The 13313-nt window shown below is 41.2% G+C and overlaps 1 protein-coding gene across 9 annotated transcripts in view; it reads left to right on the top strand.

Moving 5' to 3' along the window:
* Positions 1-1086: 1086 nt before the first annotated feature.
* Positions 1087-13313, top strand: part of sptlc2a (serine palmitoyltransferase, long chain base subunit 2a) — a 63945-nt gene continuing 51718 nt past the window's right edge. For 7 of the 9 annotated variants that reach the window (XR_010450720.1, XR_010450718.1, XR_010450716.1 and 4 more), the window contains exons 1-2: positions 1087-1549; positions 13090-13296. Coding sequence is in view for 4 of the 9 variants with exons in the window: in XM_064927548.1 (XP_064783620.1) it covers positions 1403-1549; positions 13090-13296 (354 nt within the window). In the remaining 5 variants the exon portion in view is untranslated. The remainder of the gene's footprint in view (positions 1550-13089; positions 13297-13313) is intronic. The other 2 variants (XM_064927546.1, XM_064927547.1) reach the window with 2 other exon arrangements.

Below are 13313 nucleotides of genomic sequence, written 5' to 3'. Positions count from 1 at the left end.
CTCCTTTATGCGCAAATATTGATAAAATAACCATAATCATATTGAAGTGAACTTGGAGTCACGAGATGGTATGTTGGGTGGTCCTCCCGCCCACGATTTCTCAGGAGAGCACACAGTTTATTAGGCTACAGATTAAATACATTATGATGAACGTCACAGGGTGGTGAAAGTGCAAGGTGATGAGCTTGATACTCCTTTCCAATACATAGAGGGTCGTATTCTGGTGACAAGATGATGGATGCTTTGCAGCCATTTAACAAATACAAATAATCTTGCTCTTATCCATAATGAAAATGTTGGTAGCCTACCCGCACTGTATCTGCAAGCTGTTTGCTAGAGCACATCTGCCAAGACCAGAGTATTTGTATTTGTTAGGGATCTTCATTAGCTGCTGCCAAGAGAGGGCACATTCGCTATATAACGCAACATTTGGCGTGACAAAACCATCAGTAGAGTTGAAAATGAAATGGAAACCCATTTAACTTGTATTTTTATTAGGTACATCAGAATTTAACAGCAAATGTCAGTTTTGCGCACTAAGTCATCACGCACAATTTTTCTATCTGCAACAAGTCAATTTGATGGTAGCATATCTCTGGTGGGAAAATGCGCATATTGTTTTTATGCGGCTTGAAGAATATTTGCATGATAATCTGTCGCGAATTGGATGGAAACCTAACTATTGACACCCACTATGTTAGCAATTATGTTTAGTGTGTCATCAATTTGTAAGGCAACCACTCAGAATTTGACAAGAATATCTGATTTCAAGCTCTTGGTCAATTTCAAATTGCGGGTAACACGTTATTTAGCACACCGTGGGAACAGGTGAGACCTTTGTCACATGTCAGAGAGCCCAAACAGTAGAGGCTACTACAGTTCATTTCCACTACAGAGGACCACTCCCTTTTCTTATCTGAAGGCTCGTAAACCGCACCCATTCCTGAATGCCGCAATACCATAGGCTGACGCTGGTTGCTAGGGGCGTTTATTTCCGGTATTGCAGCGGCTGGAATTTCAGGGGTTGCATTCAGTTCATCTCAACGATTGCTACGTTGCGTGATGGTTTATACTAAACAAGACGTTTCCCCAAAACTGTGCGTACCGTCCTTCAACATCATTTGAGGTACGTCTGCTACTCTTTGGTGGGTGTGGCCTGATCAATACGGGGGATACCATTTGAAATCGCAAAACTCGTTCAGCAAGTTACATTTATAGCCGTTATGTTGAATTAAAGGTTGAACATCGTGCTGTCTTACTGAACACACCCCTTGTGTCCTCGTTGTGGATTTTTGGGTGGGTTTGCGAGCGCACAACCCGGACAGGCACCAAAAACGAGTTCCCCATTCTGTGCTAGCCAGATACATGCAAGTTACTGTAGCCTCCACAATCATAGGCAAGGATGACCGAAAGCTCCGCGAACAAGCCGGCCAATGGACAAGTTTGTCACCGAGTGAAGAACGGCGTTAAACCGGGCAGAAACGGTTTCATAAAAAAACATCACCATTACCATCATCAGCAGCCGATGTACTGCTATCCGGAGGACAAGGTGAGGCCCAAGCGCACTGTATGGATGGAGAATGGATGGATGGTGTGGAAGTGGTGAGGCTTATCTGAATAACCGAAAACACCAAGCTGAAAATCAGTATTGTTAGCAATGTAGCTAGCTAACGTTATGTGTATTTAACTTGATGTGGTTTGAAATGTAGCTAAACGATTTTGTTAGCTTTAACGTTACTGACACCTATTTGAATTTGCTGAACAACTGCCCGCAAGCTGAAGCCAACGTTACTGAGTCTACTAGCTCAGTAAGTTGGACATATGACAGTTGTTGCCAACTATTTTAGTTGGTTTATTAACTAACGTTAGCTATTCATCAAAGTAGATTTGTAATAATGGAACGTTAGCGTTATGTAACGTTCAGTGGAGGCTGGTGGGATGCGCTATGGGAGGACGGGCTCATTCTAATGCTGGAATGGAATTAATGGAATCAAACATGGGGTCTCCATGTGTGTGATGTGTTTGATATCGTTTCATTCATTCCAATCGAGCCATTGCAATGAGCCCGTCCTCCTATAGCTCCTCCCATCAGCCTTCATTGGTAACGTTACATCCCACAATGTTAGCTAATTATATCTGCAGTGTAGCCAGCTTGCTGCTTTTCCAGCCTTTTATCTTTTACAAACAACTAGTTAGCGAGCTACAATGTCAACAATCATTTAATTAATCACTGATGCCATTGGCCCAAAGGCCAGCAGATGGTGCAATTCAGTTGTTTCATTTACCGTCCAAAGGGAATCACAGCTATACACTCGTATCCGCTGTGAACCGGTTCGTACATAACACTTTCCATTCAGGCTGCAAAATCATTGCTTTCCTCCTTAACTCCATTTAATGGTGAGAAAGTAAAAAAATATGCATACTTTCTTTATGAAACACCATTTTCCACCACCATGCCAGAGTAATTAATACTAGTCCCGGATGTTGCGTAACCAATTCACTTTTTGGTCCAGCAGCAACGATTTAAAAATATTTTTAAAAATCTACCAGCCACTCAGATCTTTTACCAGCCAAAATAAAATACACACACACACACACACACACAAAGAACAAGAATTCTTTCTGTTTTTCTCAAACAAAAAATGTATTACTTTTAAGAAGTAATGAGGTATATTGCATAATTAAAGTTTTATGACCTGTCTTTCAACCAATGTTTGTTAAAATAAATCATTTAGATACAATAGTAGAAAGAGATGAACAGGTATAGAACTGAATCAACGAAGGCTGAGTATGGCTTATTTATTATTATAGTTCAAGACTTTATTTTGACATTTTTTACAAGCAGTTCATGATTTGCTCCTAAGAAGAAATGTAGCACACAAATACATCTCAGAGACTAAGTATTTGAGTGTTTTAATGATAAGAAATTACTAAAAGTTCATTAATAAAATATTTTAGGATGGATCCATGCTCAATCAAGCACAATCATTAGGTGAGACAAATGTTCAGCTGCCCCTTTAAGGGATGGCTCATTACCATAGCAACTTAGGCACTTGCTTGTCTGTGCTGGAAAAAAATTCTTACTTCAAATGTCTTCTGAGCAGCAGACTGTTGCAGCAAACTGAAAGTAACATTGAAAAACAACCTCGTGTGTGTGTGAACAAAATTATATAACGGGTCAAGAAGCACAAGGACAAAGTCACAGTCAGTGGTGTAAAATATCTAAGTAAATACTTTCTAATACTACTTAAGCCATTTTTTGGTGGTATCTGTACTTTACTATTTATATTTTTGAAAACTTTTCCTTCACTATAGAAAATAATTTACTTTACTCCATACTTTCCCTGACACACACAAGTACTCATTACATTTTGAATGCTTAGCAGGACAGAAAAATGTTAAAATTCATGCACTTAGCAAGAAAACATCCCTTGTCATCCCTACTGCCTCTGATCTGGCAGACTTACTCAACACAAATGCTTCAATTGTAAATTAAGTCTGAGTGTTGGAGCGTGCCCCTGGCTAGCCATAAATAAATTAAAGCACATTGTACCCTCTGGTTTGCTTAATATAAGGAATTTTAAGCATATTTGAGAAATTCCATTTACTTTTAATACTTAAGTATATTTAAAACCAAATACTTTTAGACTTTTACTCAAGCAGTATTTTACTGGGTAACTTAACTTGAGTAATTTCTATTAAGGTACAGTATCTTTACTTTTACTCAAGAATGACAATTGGGTACATGCATGTTAGCATTGGCGAATGGGAATATGATGCTCAAAGTGGCTCAGACTCATTGTGATGAATCTATAAAACGGAACTAGCTAGCTACATAAATGTATTTTTGGGAATTCAAAAATGTATTGGAATAAATAACCAAACTATAAAGCTAGCTAGCCAGCTATGGTGCGGCAGGTAGCCTAGCGGTTAAGGACATTAAGGCCAGTAACCAAAAGGTAGCTGGTTCGAATCCCAGAGCCAGCTCAGTGAAAAATCTGTCTATGGCTTTAAGCAAGGCACTTAACACTAAGTGTTCCTCTAAGTCGCTCTGGAATAGAGCATCTACTAAATTAATCAAATGTAAATGTCTGTAGCTACACTACCTGACAAGAGTGCTGTGTTAGCTTGCTTGGTAGATAAATAGCTTTAGGTTGTTTGCTTTCCACCAAGGACGTTGCCTATCCCTCACTTGGCCATGGGAATTTGAAAGTATACTTGGATGTGACTATGTAAAACTTAATTTGTGGGTTGAGGGGTGATGGCTGTCTACTTCGCATTTGTCCGCAGCCCTGAACTGAAAGTTTCTAAATAAAAGAATGCTGAAACCTGATTGGCTGAATGTGATATGCTAATTTCGGGACGAGCATTAACTACTCTAGCATGGTGGTGGAAAATGGTATTAGAATTAAGTAGGAAATCGACGCCTTTGCAGCCTTAAGGGAGAATGTTTTATGTACAAACTGGTCCACGGGGGATACGAGTGTATAGCAAGCTGCATACATTCCCTTTGGACGGTAAGATGAAACGACTCAATATTGCCATCTGCTGGCCTTTGGGGTCTGACATCATCAGTGTTCTCTCTAGAAGATGTTGAGTGTAATCTTAAATAATCTTAACTGGTGCCGCCTGATGGTGCTGCTATTCCTCACGTCTTTTGTCATTTGTCATTTGTGTCCTGCATTAAGCTGCACAGACGGTAATACACTCTGTCTCCCGGCGACCGGCTTGTACATCCTCCATTCAGGCTCCAAAGGCATCTGGAGAAAAAAAACGGGAAAATATGCGTACTATCTTAATAAAATAATGTTTTCCACCACTAGTTTTGGATTTTCTGACAACTTCCAGATGTTGCATACAACATTCAGCCAATCAGGTTGCAGCAGTCTGTTGCTTACCCCTGGCTGAATGGGATGCACAACGACAGGAAGAAGCATTATCCACTCTAGCATGGTTTGTTGAAAGTTGTGTTTTATTAAGACAGTTTGTTTTTTGGGGCAGCATGCCATTAAAGCTTGTTAAGGAGGAAACCGATGCATCTACAGCCTAAATGGCGAATGTTTTATATACCAGCCGGTTACTAGGGAACAGGAGTGTAACAGTGCCTTCAGAAAGTATTCAGACCCCTTGACTTTTTTCACATTTTGTTACGTTACACCATCATCAATCTACACACTATATACCATAATGATAAAGCAAAACCAGGTTTTTAGAAATGTTTGCAAATGGTGCCAGGTTTCCTCTAGACGTGGTTTTGGTGCCCTTCCCCAAATCTGTGCCTCGACACAATCCTGTCTCGGAGCTCTATGTACAATTCCTTTGGACTCATGGCTAGGTTTTTGCTCTGACATGCACTGTCAACTGTGGGCTTTTATAGACAGGTGTGTGCCTTCCCAAATCATGTCCAATCAATTGAATTTACCACAGGTGGACTCCAATCAAGTTATAGAAACATCTCAAGGATGGTCAATGGAAACAGGATGCACCTGGGCTCAATTTCGAGTCTCATAGCAAAGGGTCTGAATAGTTATGTACTTTTATTTTTAATAAGTTTACAAAAATGTCTAAACCTGTTTTCCCTTTTTCATTATGGGGTATTGTGTGTAGATTGATGAGGGAAAACATGCATTTATTCCATTTTAGAATAAGGCTGTGATGTAACAAAATGTGGAAAAAGTCAAAGGGTCTGAATACCAAATCCACTATACTGAACAAAAATATAAATGCAATAATTTCAAAGATTTGACTGAGATATAGTTCATATTAGGAAATCAGTCAATTGAAATACATTCATTAGGCCCTAATCTATGGATTTCACATGACTGGGAATACAGATATGCATCTGTTTGTCACAGATACCTTAATAAAAACAAAGGTAGGGGTGTGGACCAGAAAACCCGTCAGTATCTGTTGGGACCACCATTTGTCTCATGCAGCGAATGACGTTCCTGCAGTCATCATGTCAATTGCTCGCTCCCTCAACTTGAGACATCTGTGGCATCGTATTGTGACACAACTCCACATTTTAGTGGCCTTTTTTATTTTCCCCAGCACAAGGTGCACCCGTGTAATGATCATGCTGTTTAATCAGCTTCTTGATATGCCACACCTGTTAGGTGGATGGATTATCTTGGCAAAGGAGAAATGCACACTAACAGGGATGTAAACATTTGTGGCAAAAATCTTTGAGATATAAGCTCTTTGTGCATATGGAACATTTCTGGTATCTTTTATTTCAGCTCATGAAACATGGGACCAACACTTGACATGTTGCACTTATTATTTTTTTCAGTGTAGATTTAAAAGACTCAGGTCACAAAAAACATTACTTCTTACTAATACAATTCTTGTTTTAGAAACATTACAAAGCACGGTCATCCATTTGTGTTTTTTTGATGTAATAATGTCAAAAATATTTTAACAAAATTATTGTTAAATTAACCTTAACCCCTTTCCTAACCTTAAACTAATTCTCCTAACCTGTTATGATATGAAATGTCAAATCTGACATTAATTCGTCAACATCTGGAATCCTTCTAGTGAAATTTTCACAGGCATATGTGAAGACCTGAGTGGCCCCGTTACCAAGGTAACCTTAAAGGGGCAGCTGAAAAATGTTTGTCACGGAATATTAAATTTAAGTCTTACTAGTAATACATTCATTTTTTTTACATTACTGAACATGCTCATCTGTTTTTGTGTGTGTAATTATGGCGGGGAAAACATTTGGCTGGGAAAAGATCTGAGTGGCTGGTAGATGTAAAAAAAAAAAAAAAAAAAGATTCTACCTGCCACAGTGTCTGGTATACAAAAAAGTTTGTTTTAGTCCCTGGTCACAACCCTATACCTGGACTCCCTAACTCCCCATCTATAGAGGGAACGCAGAGGAACAGGGCGCTGTTCATTAATTTTCCACTCCTTGATCCAGACTTAATTTTAATTAGCCTAGTGTATTACAAATTCGATAACATCTCTTTCATGAGTCAACAACATATCTTTAAGATGGCTCTAAATTAAAATTCTCAGAGACAATTCTATCAAGTTGGCTATATCAATGTCTTGCCCGATATAGCCACTTTATCCAAAGCAATTTAGTCATGCGTGCATACATTGGCTCCAGCGGGAATCAAACTCACAACCTTTGGCGTTACAAGCGCCATGCTCAACCGACTGTATGATCTTCTAGGTAGAGCATTTTTAGTTTAGTTTATTAATTCGACCACTTAAAAAAACAAGCACACATAAAACTTAAAAGCCATACATGCACATGAATAAAATCATTGAGGATAACACACAATAAAGTCTGGGACTTATTTCCATTGTGGTCCTCTTGAGACAAGATGGCTAGACAAGATCGAACACAGTGTGGCAGTGAAATAATAAAACCTAAACATAAAAGAAGAACATCGATCTCATCATTCCAGTTACATCATTGCATTGGATGTCAAACACTGGGGCCCAGATACTGATGTCTTGCCAACTAGGGTATGACAATTCAATAAGGCATTGCCAAGACATCACAAACAGATCTTAGATGCAAGGAAATGAATCAAGGATTTAACCTAGGCCTACTTGTTGTAGCTACATTAGCTCCTTTTCCCAGGCGTAAGGCGGAGAGTGGGAGGGACGGGAATGCATGGTCTGGTAAATGACTCCAAACTGATTTTTATTTTTATTTATTTCACCTTTATTTAACCAGGTAGGCTAGTTGTTCACATTTGCAACTGCGACCTGGCCAAGATAAAGCATAGCAGTATGAACAGACAACACAGAGTTACACAATGGAGTAAACAAACAATAAACAAGTCAATAACATAGTAGAAAAAAAATGCAAAAGGCATAAGGAGGTAGGCAATAAATAAGCCATATGAGTGATTAATTACAATTTAGCAGATTAACACTGGAGTGATAAATGATCAGGTGAACATGTGCATGTAGAGACACTGGTGTGCAAAAGAGCAGAAAAGTAAATCAAATAAAATAACAGTATGGGGATGAGGTAGGTAAATTAGGTGGGCTATATACCGATGGACGATGCACAGCTGCAGCGATCGGTTAGCTGCTCAGATAGCAGATGTTTAAAGTTGGTGAGGGAGATAAAAGTCTCCAACTTCAGAGATTTTTGCAATTCGTTCCAGTCACAGGCAGCCAAGAACTGGAAGGAAAGGCGGCCAAATGAGGTGTTGGCTCTAGGGATGATCAGTGAGATACACCTGCTGGAGCGCGTGCTACGGGTGGGTGTTGCCATCGTGACCAGTGAACTGAGATAAGGCGGAGCTTTACCTAGCATAGACTTGTAGATGACCTGGAGCCAGTGGGTCTGGCGAAGAACATGTAGGGAGGGCCAGCCGACTAGAGCATACAGGTCGCAGTGGTGGGTGGTATAAGGTGCTTTAGTAACAAAACAGATGGCACTGTGATAAACTGCATCCAGTTTGCTGAGTAGAGTGTTGGAAGCTATTTTGTAGATGACATCGCCGAAGTCGAGGATCGGTAGGATAGTCAGTTTTACTAGGGTAGGTTTTGCAGCATCAGTGAAGGAGGCTTTGTTGCGAAATAGAAAGCCGACTCTAGATTTGATTTTGGATTGGAGATGTTTGATATGAGTCTGGAAGGAGAGTTTGCAGACTAGCCAGACACCTAGGTACTTATAGATGTCCACATATTCTAGGTCGGAACCATCCAGGGTGGTGATGCTAGTCGGGCATGCGGGTGCAGTCAGCGAATGGTTGAAAAGCATGCATTTGGTTTTATTAGCGTTTAAGAGCAGTTGGAGGCCACGGAAGGAGTGTTGTATGGCATTGAAGCTCGTTTGGAGGTTAGATAGCACAGTGTGCAAGGAAGGGCCAGAAGTATACAGAATGGTGTCGTCTGCGTAGAGGTGGATTAGGGAATCACCCGCAGCAAGTGCAACATCATTGATATATACAGAGAAAAGAGTCGGCCCGAGAATTGAACCCCCTGGTACCCCCATAGAGACTGCCAGAGGACCGGACAACATGCCCTCCGATTTGACACATTGAACTCTGTCTGCAAAGTAGTTGGTGAACCAGGCAACGCAGTCATTAGAAAAACCGAGGCTACTGAGTCTGCCGATAAGAATATGGTGATTGAAAGAGTCGAAAGCCTTGGCCAGGTCGATGAAGACGGCTGCACAGTACTGTCTTTTATCGATGGCGGTTATGATATCGTTTACTACCTTGAGCGTGGCTGAGGTGCACCCGTGACCGGCTCGGAAACCGGATTGCACAGCGGAGAAGGTACGGTGGGATTCAAGATGGTCAGTGATCTGTTTGTTGACTTGGCTTTCGAAGACTTTAGATAGGCAGGGCAGGATAGATATAGGTCTGTAACAGTTTGGGTCCAGGGTGTCTCCCCCTTTGAAGAGGGGGATGACCACGGCAGCTTTCCAATTCTTGGGGATCTCAGATGATACGAAGGAGAGGTTGAACAGGCTGGTAATAGGGGTTGCGACATTGGGGCGGACAGTTTCAGAAATAGAGGGTCCAGATTGTCAAGCCCAGCTGATTTGTATGGGTCCAGATTTTGCAGCTCTTTCAGAACATCTGCTATCCGGATTTGGGTAAAGGAGAAGCTGGGGAGGCGTGGGCGAGTAGCTGCGGGGGGGCAGAGCTGTTGGCCGAGTTTGGAGTAGCCAGGAGGAAGGCATGGCCAGCCGGTTGTAGTAAATGTGCATGTCAATGTTGCTAGCCGCTGAGGTATGGGTGAGAGAAGCATGACTAGTCATATGTGGTTGCAAAGCAGTGTGGGGCTTGATTTTTCAATGGAAAGACTCAAAGGCCACTCCTGTATGTGTTTCAAACCTCAGTATTGCAGTGTGTGTAAAAATGTCTCTCACATATTAACCTATCATACCAATAAACTTTTATTTGATTTACTGTATAGGCTATGCCAGCTGTCCCTAATTACAGGTGGATTTTTATTGTGAAATAGAAATCCTAGGATCACCACTTTATTTTAAGAATGTTAAATGTCAGAATAATGGTAGAGAATGATTTATTTCAGCGTTTATTCCTTTCATCACATTCCCAGTGGGTCAGAAGTTTACATCCACTCAATTGTTATTTGGTAGCATTGCTTTTAAATTATTTAACTTGGGTCAAATGTTTCGGGTAGCCTTCCACAAGCTTCCCACAATAAGTTGGGTGCATTTTGGCCCATTCCTCCTGACGGAGCTGGTGTAACTGAGTCAGGTTTGTAGGCCTCCTTGCTCGCACACGTTTTTTCAGTTCTGCCCACAAATTTTCTATAGGACTGGGGTCAGGGCTTTATGATGGCCACTCCAATTCCTTGACTTTGTTGTCTTTAGGCTGTTTTGCCGCAACTTTGGAAGTATGCTTGGGGTCAATGTCCATTTGGAACAACCATTTGCGACCAAGCTTTAACTTCCTGACTGACGTCTTGAGATGTTGCTTCAATATATCCACATAATTTTCCACCCTCATGAAGCCATCTATTTTGTGAAGTGCACCAGTCCCTCCTGCAGCAAAGCACTCCCACAACATGATGCTGCCACCCCCGTGCTTCATGGTTGGGATGGTGTTCTTTGGCTTGCAAGCCACCCCCTTTTTCCTCCAAACATAAAGATGATCATTATGGCCAAACAGTTCTATTTTTGTTTCATCAGACCTGAGGACATTTCTCCAAAAAGTACGATCTTCGTCCCCATGTGCAGTTGCAAACCGAAGTCTGGCTTTTTTATGGCGGTTTTGGAGCAGAACGGCCTTTCAGGTTATGTCAATATAGTACTCTTTTTACTCTGGATATAGATACTTTTGTACCTGTTTCCTCCAGCATCTTCACAAGGTCCTTTGCTGTTGTTCTGGGATTGATTTGCACTTTTCGCACCAACATATGTTCATCTCTAGGAGACGGAACACGTCTCCTTCCTGAGCGGTATGACGGCTGCGTGGTCCCATGGTGTTTATACCTGCATACGGTTGTTTGTACAGATGAAGGTGGTACCTTCATGCGTTTGGAAATTGCTCCCAAGGATGAACCAGACTTGTAGAGGTCTACCATTTTTTTTCTGAGGTCTTGCCTGATTTCTTTTGATTTTCCCATGATGTCAAGCAAAGAGGCACTGAGTTTGAAGTTAGGCCTTGAAATACATCCACAGGTACACCTCCAATTGACTCAAATGATGTCAATTAGCCTATCAGAAGCTTCTAAAGTCATGACAACACTTTATGGAAGCTGTTTAAAGGCACAGTCAACTTAGTATATGTAAACTTCAGACCCACTGGAATTGTGATACAGTGAAATAATCTGTCTGTAAATAGTTGTTGGAAAAATTACTTGTGTCATGCACAAAAGTAGATGACCTAACCGACTTGCCAATACTATAGTTTGTTAACAGTGGTTGAAAAACGAGTTTTAATGACTCCAACCTAAGTGTATGTAAACTTCCCAACTTCAACTGTAGTTTGTTTATTAAAAAGAGGAGCGTAGCAGAATACAGGCCTAATAATCATAAGCCGTTTAGCAGATGCTCTTTTCCAAAGCGATAAAAGCGTCCGTCATGCATGCATACATTTGACCTATGGTTGGCCCTGGGAATGCCAAATGCATGCCTACTTGTTTTAATAATCCAGGCGTAGATCAGTGGCAGCATTTCGTTGTTTTGATTTATTTCATTGGCAAGATGTTTGATTCATGTGAGTTGGTTAGGAGTGTCGTATCTGCTTGGAGAGTGCTCAGAAACAACACCCTCAGTCATGGAGCAGCCTGTCCCTTTATTTGACTCACAAATCTGATAGCCAGAGCAACAGTGCTTTACATATGGTCAGTGTAAAAACATAGCGAGCCCATAGTATCCTTCTGTAGGCTATTTTGAATATCTCACTTCCTCTTCCCACAGTGCTAACACTGTAATAATATTCACTGACCACATAGACTAGTCACCACTTACTGAACTAAAATTCTGTTCGGTGATGATGGGAACACACAGACATTGTCATATGAATGACCAGGAATTAGGTTATGCAAACACCTCGGCGCCAGCTGCCAGACAAGTATTCATTTACATTTTTGCGTGCGTTAAAGACTTCAGATGGTGGCAAGTGCTTTGAAAAGTGTATATCCCGTGTATGTGAGACCTTAGGAGAGATATGTAGCCATGCCTTCTATGTTTTTATACAATACATGCAACAGCTTGTTATTACTATGATCCAAGTGCTTTGAAATACGTGTATTACCCGGACTTGTGAGACTTTCACATTTCCAGATCATGAAACTCATGTCATTTACAGTGTCAATGGGCCTGGACGATATCAAAAAGCAAACCAAACTCTTTGCAAATATGTATGGACGTTTTGTTAAAGTCAACAGGGGTATGGACAAAAAATGATTGGAATCAAAAGGAAAGACCCTTTACAGTATGTTTTGTTGAGAGAACCAAGTTACTATAACCAACAAATTAAATACATTATGATGAACGCCACAGGGTGGTGAAAGTGCAAGGTGATGAGCTTGATACTCCTTTCCAATACATGGAGGGTCTTATTCTGGTTACATGAGGATGGAAGTTTGGCTGCTGTTTGCCAAAAAAAAACTGTTCTTGCTCTTATGTCCATAATAATCTCATCATGTAGTCGGCTACCTGTCCTGCACAGTATCTGCGAGCTGTTGGTTGGAGCACACGTGCCAAGCCCAGAGTGGGCACATTCGCTATATGACGCAACATTTTTCTTATGACGAAACCATTAGTAGAGTTGAAAATGCGATGGAAACTCATTTAACTTACATTTGAATTCGGTACATGAGAATTTAACCACAACTGTTATTTTTATGTGCATTGCGTCACCACGCACAGCCTTTGACACGCAACAAGTCAATTTGATGGAAACACATCTGGTGGTAAAATGCGCATATTGTTTTTGTGCAGATTTTTGAATATTTGCCTGAAAATCTGTCGACAATTGGATGGAAACCTAGCTACTGACTGTGATATGTGGCGGTCTTACCAAGTTGTCTTAATATGAATGCACTTAACTGTAAGTGGCTCTGGATAACACTGCTAAATGACTAAAATGTCAATGTAAATCACCTTGCCACCCCCCCCCCCAGGTGCAGCACACCGCGTGTAATGGCAGCAGCGGCCTGGGCCTGTACAGTCGTCCCTTCATCGAGTCTTTTGAGGAAACGCCCATGCTGGTGGCGGTCCTCACCTACATGGGCTACGGCATCCTCACCATCTTCGGATACCTCCGAGACTTCCTCCGGGACTGGAAGATCGAGAGGTGTCACGTTGCCCGCGAGAGGGAGGAGCAGAGGGTACGATTATGACCACC

The sequence above is a fragment of the Oncorhynchus masou genome, chromosome 21 (assembly GCF_036934945.1).
Source record: "Oncorhynchus masou masou isolate Uvic2021 chromosome 21, UVic_Omas_1.1, whole genome shotgun sequence".
In the NCBI taxonomy this organism is placed as follows: domain Eukaryota; kingdom Metazoa; phylum Chordata; class Actinopteri; order Salmoniformes; family Salmonidae; genus Oncorhynchus; species Oncorhynchus masou.
This window is presented reverse-complemented; position numbering and strand designations above follow the sequence as displayed.